The 12,109-nt window shown below is 39.5% G+C and overlaps 1 protein-coding gene and 1 non-coding gene across 2 annotated transcripts; both read right to left on the bottom strand.

Annotated features, from left to right (window-relative positions):
* Window positions 1–989: 989 nt before the first annotated feature.
* Trnav-uac (transfer RNA valine (anticodon UAC)) lies at window positions 990–1,062 on the bottom strand. Its single transcript has one exon. It is a non-coding gene; the product is annotated as a tRNA-Val (tRNA).
* Window positions 1,063–1,917: 855 nt separating this feature from the next.
* On the bottom strand, window positions 1,918–10,958 carry LOC144477218 (uncharacterized). Its single transcript, XM_078194757.1, has 18 exons — window positions 10,664–10,958; window positions 9,602–9,808; window positions 8,726–9,042; window positions 8,179–8,649; window positions 7,576–8,080; window positions 7,256–7,497; window positions 6,977–7,174; window positions 6,432–6,899; window positions 6,317–6,361; window positions 5,796–6,254; window positions 5,553–5,714; window positions 5,309–5,470; window positions 4,851–5,228; window positions 4,508–4,777; window positions 3,827–4,440; window positions 3,546–3,757; window positions 3,287–3,471; window positions 1,918–2,669 (listed from the first exon to the last, which is right to left on the bottom strand). The coding sequence occupies exons 1-18, from the start codon at window positions 10,800–10,802 to the stop codon at window positions 2,310–2,312; spliced, it is 5,394 nt and encodes a 1,797-aa protein (XP_078050883.1). The 5' UTR covers window positions 10,803–10,958; the 3' UTR covers window positions 1,918–2,309.
* Between the last annotated feature and the right edge of the window lie 1,151 nt (window positions 10,959–12,109).

Here is a 12,109-nt window from a genome sequence, read left to right as displayed (position 1 = left end):
AACCGCTTCTTGCTCTCAGCCCTTCCAGGATGCGAATCAATGCGGCTTGCGTAACTATCTAAGAACCGTGCTCTGTTTTTCCCTTCGTGAATCTCGAGTGACAAATCAATTCGCTTTTGCAACAGAATAAAATATGATATAAATTTATTAGATCATCCCATAAATTCATTTTGTAAATAACTATATATTTATATTATTTATAGTAGTATTATTAACACTTTGACGGCGGGCCACGGGTCCGCTTGGACCCAGAGAATAATTTATTGCTACCTGAATGCATAGTTTTTAACTATTAACTGAAATTTTCACATGTTTCATTCGTGAATATAGAAAAATGAATGTTTAAAGGTTTAATCAAGTGCATTTAAAGCCAATTGTTTGACAAACTCTTACGTAATGTTATTTGAACCTTGTTTTTATGGTGTCTTTAATAATAATTGTCGAACATACAATTATTAGGCACACGGTGAAGCATATATTAAATACTATTACAATCTATCTATTGGTGCAATGTGTCTCAAAATATGTTGATCAGATTTTGTAAATAAAATTAAAATGATCCTAGACATATTCAATGATTTTGTTGTCAAAGAGGTACCTTGCGTGAGTGTTAACCAAATTATGGGACGATCTAGTATTGATTTCATCAACTTTGAAATTAGCCACTTTAGTTAACTACATATATGTCAGATTGAATGAGCTCTACTAAAGTAATTGAGAAATATTACTGACGATATTAATGAAAATATAACGTTTAAAAGAGAATTCATAAATAAAAAAAAAATTGAATGTTTAGTTACTCATTGTAACATTTCAATAAAGGAACATTTTGAAATTTCTTCCAAGTATAAATTGTAAAATGTTATCAAACAGAATTCTGTATCAAATCAATCTTACTGAAGTATTTGTTTATTAAGATTTATTTCAAATAAACGTTTGTCTGTAAAAATTAATATTGAAACGATAATAGTTAATTAAAAAAAAAAATATGGCTCCGGCCAGGATCGAACTGGCGACCTTCTGCGTGTAAAGCAGACGTGATAACCGCTACACCACGGAACCCAATGAGAAAAGTCTCCTCTATTATAGAAGAAATTCTCTATCTATTTTCTTACTATTTTTAACACATCATTTCTAACAACTTGTGCATACAAAATCGAGAAAAAATATTCGCATTCGAGAGGACTACTGTTATATATATATATATATTATAATTGGAATAAGGAACTTTCTGAAATTCTGACAAATGGCTGATTTTTAAATTCCAAACAAAGTATGTAAATTAATAAAATCTAATTACCTTTTTAATTCTTTTACGATCAGTAATATTTTATTTAATGGTTCTTTTGTTTAATTTTAATCTTTGTGAAATAATGTATATAAATGAGATATTTTATCAAGATCCGCGGTATAGTTATAGTGATTATAATAATAAATTTTTTTCTTTTTGTCCCATGGCAATTAAATATTTGAAGACTATTATTATATGTTTCTATATTGAATTTGTTTATACCTCGCTGTAAATTCAAATAAAATTATCATGGTTTTTTCAGAAGGTAATTTTAACTAATCCAATTTTGTCTAATAAATTGTTCGCTATCCATGAAACATTCAAAATCATTACCTTTTCGTTTCAAATATTCTAAATTCGGGAAACGTACTAAGGACTTTTGTAACTAAATTCTATGTGGTTTAACTAATTGTAAGCTAATAATAATAAAAGTTTAATTTCAAGAAAGAGTTTTTCGAATGAGTTATAAATATTCATGTGATTTAGAAAAATAAATGAATAAATTGCATTTATCTACCACCATAGCAGACACATTGCAATCAAGAATGAAAATAAGATGGTTTTACAAGTAAATTAAAGTCACTCTTATTATTGCATTTTATTTATAAACATATGAAATAGTCGGCCTATATAGAATCTCATGTAGACATCACATACTTATAATGGCAGTGAAACCGATTAATGTAGCAAGGTACAATATAAATAAAATTGTTCACCTTACTTCGTCGACTTAGGTTCTCAATGGCACGTTTCCGTTTTCTCAAGTATGTAAACCGAAAAGCTGTAAGTTCATAGAATACTTAAACATTCTCACTAATGTGCTCCTTACAATTAATCATTTTACTTACGAGTATCATCGTTTCGTTTCGCGCATAAGTAACGGTATATGTAAAATGTAAGTCGTTAATAATTTAAGCATTAATTATTTCGATGTCTCTGTCATAATGGAAAATTAATGGAAGACACAATGTATAGTCACAATTCAGTCTTGCCAATGAGAATACGATTATTATTCGATCTATCGAAAGCAAACTGGTCCAAACGCAAATCCGAACGCCTGTTGGGATGAACCGTAATCGATCGGATAAAAATCAACCAGCGGCAATTGTTCTAAATTCTTCGTTTGAACTAAGAATACAGTTTCCCCTTTGCTCTTGCGCGTTTTACAACCGTCCATTATGATTTGTGGTTTGACAGCGGTGTATGAAAACTCATCTTCGTTCGAACCGAGTAACCGCAGTGCGGTATTGTAATTTGATTCTGCAGCGTTGTACCAGGCGACGCTGTTTGTGCAGGTGTAAGTAAAATTTTGATAAGCATCTTCGCTCAGCAGACGCAGGAAATTTAGTTGTACCACGCCGATGGTTTCGTATGTGATCTATAATATTAAATCACAGCAGATACAAATGGTTGAGGTGTTTCATTGAACAACTTATTTCTTTAGACCCTAGGAAAGGAAAATTAGAGTGGAAAATTGGAAAGATAATTAGATGGAAAATCACATGTTAAGTTAGCTAGACATACTGAAGATAAACTAGGAAGACTCGGAAGTAAGACTAGAAAGACGCGAATGTAGAGATAAAACTAGAATGATTAGCGATAGGGATAGTATATTAGGAAGTAAAAAAGGATGATATATACAATCATGAACAAATGAAGACTTTGAAAATTGAATAATTTCTTTAAAATTGGTCCAAGGCAATTTTTTGTCAATTTTGTGCATCGAGGATGATATTGGAATTACAATCGTTGCAAATTTTTTTTTAAATTATTTAACACAGTAGCTCTGCCAACATCTTAAAACGTTCATATCGTTTAGTCCAATTTTAAAAAAAGGTGTCCACATATATTTGTCATTCGTTTCCTAATTTCGAGTGACTTTTGGGACAACCGGTATATTTGGATTATTACAGTGTAGAAATAAAAGGCAATTAAATGTAATGTGGAGATATGTGGTGAATGAATAGCGCACTAAGTAAATAAATAGAAATTTACTTTAGATCCACCGCGTAAATTCGAATACCAGTCCGTTTCGTTGTCCTCTTTTCTCCACGGAATGGCCGGTTTTGGACTCACATGAGTGTCAGGAAACACGCAAGTTTCACCCATGTTCGTCATATTACAGTAAACGTATACAGCGTCGTCGGCCATTCCCAAATTGGGATCAATCCAGTACCAGCCTATTATTGAACACACATAAATTGTTAAATCCGCGATAATGTCACGTATTTGTATAAACGATAAGATCACCAACCGTCATTGAAATGAGGATGGCCATAAAACAAGTCTCTGCAAGTTCGTGCTGGATTTTCTCGACTCCCAACAGGTTTACGTATTAGATCCAATTCTTGTCTCATTGAGTATATTGAACTGTATAAATTCAAAAAATTAGACCCTAATTCCTCCTCGATAAAATCGTCTTTATGTGTATTATCTGAATTTCTATCATTTTCGTTAATGGCACCCCTATAACAATCATAATATTGTACAAATATTTATACCTTTATTATTAATAATTAAAAACAATTTTCTTACACATTTTCCGAAATGTCCCGTTTCCTTCTTAATAAGTGTTCCCTACTAAACAATAATTCTGGAGGAATCATTGGTTGTTCAGAAGGTGGTCCAGGAGGGCCCGGTGGACCCGGAAGACCAGTTTCACCTTTTGGTCCATCATTCCCAGCGTTACCTTTAGGTCCAGGTGGCCCCTCCATGCCTGGGAGCCCTGGAGGGCCGTCATTACCTTTAGGTCCGGACCATCCAAGCGGACCTTGAATTCCTTTAGGTCCTTCGACTCCAGGAGCTCCGCGAGGACCTTGCTCTCCTTTTTCACCTTGCTCGCCCTTGATACCTAAATGGCCTAGGTCTCCGCGATGTCCTTTAAGACCTCTTTTACCTCTGTCACCCTTTGGACCTTTAGGTCCAACTGGTCCTGCTTTTCCAGGTGCCCCAACTGCTCCTGCCATACCAGGTGGCCCATTTTCTCCTGCAAGCCCTGGGAGACCCCTTAAACCAGATAAACCTTGCGGTCCTGGCAAACCCTGAGGTCCAGTGTGACCTGGAAGACCCTTCACACCAGGTAAACCCATGTCACCTTTTTCGCCTGGCAAACCTGGACCACCTTGCATTCCCGCTGGGCCCTCTGGACCCTAGATTTTTATTTATATGATTTAATGTGTTTGATAAAAGATTGATGATTATAATATTACTTCGTACCGGTTTCCCAGGTGGACCTGGCAACCCTTCTTTCCCCGGAGGTCCAATTTCTCCTGGTGGTCCTGCATCGCCAGGCTTGCCATCTTCACCGTATTTGCCAGGATCCCCTTTAGGGCCGACTAATCCAGGTTCTCCAGGAGGTCCAGGAAATCCAATTGGACCGACGTGACCTTTCGGCCCTTCTGGACCGCTTACTCCGCGTATGCCTGGAGGTCCTGGCGGTCCACTTTTTCCTTCTTCTCCTTTAGGTCCCGCAGGTCCTCTTTCACCCTACGATACAATTTTTAGAATATCAATCCTCTTTTCTACAAAACATTTGAAAAATGTTCAATTATAATTTTACCGGTTTTCCTTCAGGCCCGATTGCACCTGTCAGTCCTGGCAGACCGCTTTCTCCTTTCTCTCCTTGCCGTCCTTCCGGTCCCGGAGGACCCTGAGGACCTTCAGATCCTCTGGACCCTCGTGGACCTTGTTCCCCCGGGATTCCAGTTGGTCCAGCAGCACCGGTTACACCAGTATCCCCAACTTCTCCTTTTAACCCAGCTGGCCCAGGTAATCCTTGTAGTCCAACTGGACCAGGTGTACCTGGTGCACCAACGGGACCATCTTCACCTTTCGGTCCTTGTCTCCCAATCTCTCCTGGTGGCCCCTTTTCGCCAGGTGAACCAATCGATCCCGGTTCACCTCGTATTCCTTGTGTTCCAGGAGGTCCGGGTGAGCCCTATGAAGGATTGCAATGTTGTATGAAATTCGTCAACTTATTTTTCATTAACAGTTATTGAAAAGTCTTTCTATTTGTACCATTTCTCCCTGTGATCCTTTAAAACCCTTCTCACCAGGTGGACCAATATCTCCTTTGTCACCGTCTTCCCCAGGTACACCAACAGGTCCGGGAGGACCAGGTAATCCTCGTTGTCCTGATAAACCATCACGTCCGGTTGGTCCTGGAGGGCCTGATTCGCCCTAGCATCGAAGTACATTACGACATAATTTCCTTTCATTTATTTTATGTATATAATTGCTATTTATATGCCATAATCAATACCCTTTCTCCTTTGAGGCCAGCAGGTCCAGGTGGACCTTTCGGACCCGGAGTACCCTGGGGTCCAGTACTACCATCTTTTCCAGGTTCTCCTTGAGCACCTTTATCGCCCGGGGGGCCTTGAAATCCTGATAGTCCCAGTTCTCCCTTTGTACCCGGCATTCCCTGTATATAAAACAAAGATATTTATTGTTCAGATTTCTGGAAAGTAACCGTTTTAGTATTAGATATTCCTGTAGGACAAACCGATAGACCATTCTGCCCCCTTTCACCAGGAAACCCTGGTAATCCGCTAGGACCAGGGGGGCCCTCTTTACCGGGCAAACCTGATGGTCCAGGTGGTCCTTCTTTTCCTTGTTCTCCTGGAGGACCGGTTTCTCCAGGAACACCAGGACTTCCAGGACTCCCAGGTTCCCCTGGCTGACCAGGTTCGCCAGCTGGACCTTGTGGCCCTATGACCCCAGGTGCTCCTGGTGACCCTGGTGGTCCTGAATCACCAACTGGTCCGCGTTCGCCAGCTGGACCAGGAATCCCATCTTTTCCATCGAAACCAGCTTGTCCTTGGGGCCCTACGAAGCCACGCGGCCCTTCGACACCAGGTTGGCCAGGTTCTCCTTGCAACCCTGGAGGACCTGGCTGCCCAGTATCACCTTTTGGGCCAGGTAAGCCTTCGGCTCCTCTTCTTCCACGGACACCCCTAAAACCCTTCATAAAAGGGAAACAAATTTTTATCAAAGAATCTCACTTTATACCTTTTCTTTACTTACTCTAGGTCCAGCTTCGCCACGTTCTCCTAATGCACCGTTATTTCCCTAAAATGCAACGATTCTACATTAAACCTTCTTTATTCAATTACTGCTTTTGCTAAACCGTATGGTTTACCCTTTCTCCTTTGTCCCCATTAGGTCCCGATCTCCCTGGTTGACCTTTGTCCCCTTTTTCACCAACATTTCCAGGATATCCAATGAACCCTGGTGAACCAGGTTTACCTTTCTCTCCAGGTGGACCAACTGATCCCGCTTCACCCCGTGGACCTTCGAATCCTTTCGGGCCTTCCAAACCTTCCAACCCAGGAATTCCTTGTGGTCCGATTGATCCGGGTTCGCCTTTTGCTCCTGCATCACCTTTCTCTCCGTCTGCTCCCCTGTCGCCTTTCTCTCCACGCTCACCAGCAGATCCACGCTTGCCTTCGTCACCTTTCACACCACGAACCCCGGGAAAACCTATTGCACCTTGCGGTCCTTGCGGTCCTTGTTCACCTTTCATTCCAGGAATTCCTGGATTCCCCGGATGGCCAGGTGGTCCGTCTGCTCCTGAAAGACCAGGAATTCCTGGCTTCCCTTGAGGTCCCTTTAACATAAAAACACATCCAAACATCAAACAATGATATCTTCTTTTCCGTAACTACACTCTTTGACGAAACTTACGACCAATCCAGTTGGTCCTAGATGGCCTTGTGGCCCAGGTGGTCCGACAGGTCCTAATGGCCCCAATGGTCCTGGAGCTCCTGGTGCACCTTGTGGCCCGGTGTTGCCCTTTGCTCCAGACGGACCTTCGCTCCCAGGGATTCCAGGGTTACCTGGCATTCCAGGGAATCCTCGAGGTCCTATGAATCCTCTAGGACCCTGAAATGATCTCGAAAAACATAAAATTTTATTACTGTTTAAATATAACTACAAACTAGATTTGTATAGTGTTCCCGTTACCATCTCGCCAGGTAAGCCAAGTAGCCCAGGAGGGCCATCATCGCCTTGCATCCCTTCGTGACCTGGTAGGCCAGGTTCGCCGGTAGAACCCGGTGGTCCTCTTTCACCCTTATCACCAGGCAATCCTGGAAGCCCAGGAGTACCTTGTTCACCTTTTATTCCAGGTGGTCCACTTACGCCTCTTTCCCCATCCCTCCCAGGTCGACCTCTTCTACCCTCTCTACCAGGTGTTCCAGGTACTCCTACGAAGGTATCGGAATTTGATTTATCGTAAATACTGGATGATAATGAAAAAGCCAAAAGTTTTATAATATCTGCACCTCTTTCGCCACGTGGTCCAGCTTCACCAACTTCACCAGGTTCTCCCTTCTGACCTTGAGGTCCTGGTGGTCCTTCAGGACCTGGCAAACCTGTTAATCCTGTCGGTCCTTCGGCTCCCCTCATAGCAGCCAAATGCTGCGACAGCATTTGCCTCAGGGCCTCTGCTTGCGAATCTGGACCTTTCTCGTTGCCTTGCTGACTCAACGATGGTATGACGAAAACATTACCAGGTGGGCCAGGGGCACCCTGCAAACCTCCTAACCCATCTCTTCCTGCTTCGCCTTTTTTACCGGATACTCCAGGTACACCCGGAGGTCCCGGAAATCCGCGTGGCCCTGGTGCACCTCGAGTATTATAGTAGTTGAGACCATAATACGTTGACTCGACAGTGTCCGGGTATGTTTGAATTCCTGGGCCTTTGCCGACTGAATTCTCAAAATTCTCGGGGTTCTCTGGGATTGTTTTCTCGTAGTCATCGGTCACAGTTGATCCTGCACTGTCAATCTACAAAATTGAAGGTTTAAGTAAAACTTGTAAACCTTGAATATACTTTACGCTAACATAATTTAATATAATTGAGATAAATGAGACAAATGACTTACAAGGTATTGTTTCTCTAGATAAGTTTCGGTAATTGATCTTGAGTCATCATCGATCGATACTTCTCGATTGTTTTGTTCATTTGTCCCCGTGTAAAGTCCGTCTGTTCGATTCCCAGAGGTGTCATTTTGATTATAAAGAAAATTATTTGAGCCAGATATTGTAGTGTACGTTCTGCCGTAGTTTTTATGGAAGTTGGGATTATTGTAACTCGGCCCATAATACGGTCTGTCAGTTGAAAACGTTCCACTGGATAAGCCATAATTTCGTATTCCCTGATTGACACCAGTACTTGCTGATCTGTCATAATAACTGGACGAAGTTGTACGTGCATAGCCATAAGTTTCATCGCTTGTGAAATTGCTTCGCCCTGATGAGTATCTTGACTGATTTCTACAATCCGGTGCGAAAAGCGTACAAATTTCATAAGCTGCGTCTGGAATTGGGGCGATTCTCAACAACTCTATACCACCCTGTTAACAGTATTAATAACGATTAGTAAATGATTCGCGTGATCGCTACTCACTTGTTCGATTTCTGTTTACGAACCACGTATATGTCGGTGTCGACAATTTGTTGACCGATCATTGTGATGCCATTGGTAGTGATCGTTTCCTTCGTATCCCTACGTAGTTCTTTCGTAATATGTTGATTACAATCAACAATCAACGTGACGGCATCACCTTTGATACTGACACCTAAACGATGCCACTTCCCGTCGGAAATATCAACTCCAAATGAAATCGGTTTGCTCTTGTCCTCCGGGATTGTGTTGTAATAAAGGATGATATCGCTGCCCAATGACAACATCAACTGTTCTTCAACATTGTCACTGTAGATGGCAAACAACGTGGCAGCCGGATATCCTAATTTATTTTGCATCATAAAATAATTGTTTGCCAAAAGCATGACTTTAATTTCCAACTTTAATTTTTAGTACGAAAAATAAACTTTACGGAAACAACGATTACGGATGAAGAAAACATATCAAACGTAGAATGACTTAAACAAAGAAATATTTAAAAAGACCTTTTAAAACGATTAAATTCTCACGTACAATAAAAACTCCCTTGTCCGAACGTTCTTTTTTTCAATGTTCTGGTACCCGAACGTTCTATTATCTAATCATTATATTATTTATATACATTATCACCCAGTAAAGAACTTGAATGAAGTAAATAAGAATTTTTAGTTCATAGAATTAAATTTTTAATTAATAGAATGTTTTGGTATCAGGATATCACAAAAATAAATCTCCGGATAAGGGAGTTTCTACGGTATAACCAAATGCAAGCAGAGAAAAATTTCTTGTAAGTAACTTTTAACTTTCTAATTTTTGCACGTAAGTGCTTATCTAAGAAAGAAGATATAGGACAAAGACATTTAGCAGTACTTTTAAATTAAATAGTTTAAGTAATTACAAACCGATTTCTGGTTTGGCAACGACTAAGATGGAAAAATCACGAGATATGCCGTTATGGAACAAATCATTCGTATTGTTCATCAGCAACGTGCTGCTCCTAATTTGGTACGCGTTTGTGTCGTTTCTGTGACAACGATTTTCGATTGCTGTCACTCCTTGAGGTTTCTGTTGCATACCAGTTTTTTCTACCAAGTCTACAACGTCTCTTTCTGAAACCATTAAAGATGAAAAGTCACGTTTGATATTCTTTAAAATTAATCTAAATGAACAGTTGAAATCATTAAAATCGTTCAACGATGTGGTATCCTTTTTTAACATTAAAAATGTCAAGACCTAAATACGCCATTTTCATACCTACGACGTTTATTTAAACTCCGTGTGATTATATATTAAAGTGATAAATATATTCTTGAATAGAGAGGTTTAGCAAACAGTTTCGTATAAAAGAAACTTCCTAAAAAAATCAGAAATCTATCGTTTTGACGGGTTTGATAAATATCATTTTCTCGAAACCGTAGCCAGAGAATGAAAATCGATTATCTTTTCATCGTTAACCATTTAACGAAATAATATAAACACCTGGCTATTTGTTTCAGGTGCAAAGAATATTACTCGATAAAACGTCTGGAAAACTCCTATAACAGCGGTGAATCACTGTTTCTTAAAAATCTATGAAGATAGAAAAAGTGGAATAATGTTAAGGCGGCAATGGGAACATAAAGAACTGGAAACCTAATAACCCCTGAACTCGAAATACGTAACTCATCGCGTTACGCCGAACACTTAAACCAGTTCCATTAAGAAGTCCTCTTTTCTAGAGTGGAACACGCAGTTTTGCATGCCACGGGTTCAATTAACGTAATAGAGATCACTTAAAAAGACATTCACTAGTAACGACTTTTATTGTACGACCTGCACAATGATTTCAACGCTCGCGTTCATGCATGTCATCTGCGTAAAGTGCAACAGTTGCATTATATCAATTGAAAAAGTTCATGCAATAGATCAAAACCTTTGAAGAAGGTAACGATGAAGTGGAGTTCGTATTGCAAAATAATACTTACCCATGTCTTGTAAAGTGATACCAGCTACGAACGGGTGCAACCCTAAGTTCAACAGCAAGCACAACACCGAAGAAACGGAGGTGATGGTGCGAGACAGTCGCGGTGTTCTCCATTGCTTCTTCACGTGGTACCACCGCATGCTATCTTCTCCTCGTCATATCATGGTCCTCACAGCGAATTTCCCCAAATCTGCTTCAACGTAGAAGCGACACGGACTTGCGAGACCTAATCTCTAAACCTGATCTAAAGATCGTCGCGTTTATCGCCGCCGAACTATCCGGATGCAATAGCCGTCTTCTCGGTGCAGTCACCCATCCCAAGTGATTTACTCTTCTTCCAGTACGATCCCTACTCTCTAATTCTAATGTCTCCCCGCTCTTCTTTTTCATAGACGCCGATGCACCGGCTTGTGTACATTCCACACATGTGTCTTTTAATGACAATTCCGCGTCTCTTCTATTGACACTGATTCGGATAACACGTGGTGCAACGGGACACCGTGACAGGGTGGGGACAGTTTCGTCATCGGACACATTTTCGTATGAACTAGAACGATAGAAATTCTATCTAAGTTCTTCCGTTTCGTGATTTTTATCACTTAAGAGTCACCGAACGTATTCACAAGTACTTAGTGTGCAACATTTTCAGGATGTGTTCTTTTGAGATTTCTCGAACTGTCAGCATACGATTTAGTTTATTCGGGTTTCCTAATAGGAATCGTGTGCTTTGGAATCATTATCGTAATTATTTTACTAATATTGGGACTAGCTTTGTGATTATTCATATATTCACAAAAGTTTGTGTTTAAAAGTTCCTCTTCAGAAACGATTCCTCTGTAGATCGTTCACTAACAATCTAAACCAAAGAGGTACAAATTATGTGGTATCGTCACTGATTTACATGTTCAAGAAAAGAGTATATATAACGAAGCAAAAATTGATCTGTCGCATACATTAGTTTTACAAAATTATGTTACACTTATTTAAGAGAATCGCGCAAAATATATGTAGAAGGAAATGAAACGAAAGACCGTAATATGATAGATTCGGATTTATTAATTGTTCCGCGAGCGAATGCGATCATCGTTTAACTATGAAGGTTTTAATTAATTACTTCCCGAGTTGATGTTCCTCATAAAGAACTTTTCTTCTGCGAACGCGATGTAATTAGTCTATTAAACTGCATTATAACACATAAAGTATGTGATATACATGTAGAAATTATTATAACATATTCCTATAATGAAGTGATTTAAAAATGGATGACCTAATAATATATATGATAAACAATAGCAATTTAAAAAAAAAGATGAAACATTTATCATTCTAAACATTTTAACATAATAACATTAATTCTATAATATTAACATAACTTTATTATCATATAAATACAATAATAAAAAATATGAGGTATTATTTGTTATAATTTTATTTTTATATTTATTAT

Source organism: Augochlora pura, chromosome 11, assembly GCF_028453695.1.
Source record: "Augochlora pura isolate Apur16 chromosome 11, APUR_v2.2.1, whole genome shotgun sequence".
Lineage (NCBI taxonomy): Eukaryota > Metazoa > Arthropoda > Insecta > Hymenoptera > Halictidae > Augochlora > Augochlora pura.
This window is presented reverse-complemented; position numbering and strand designations above follow the sequence as displayed.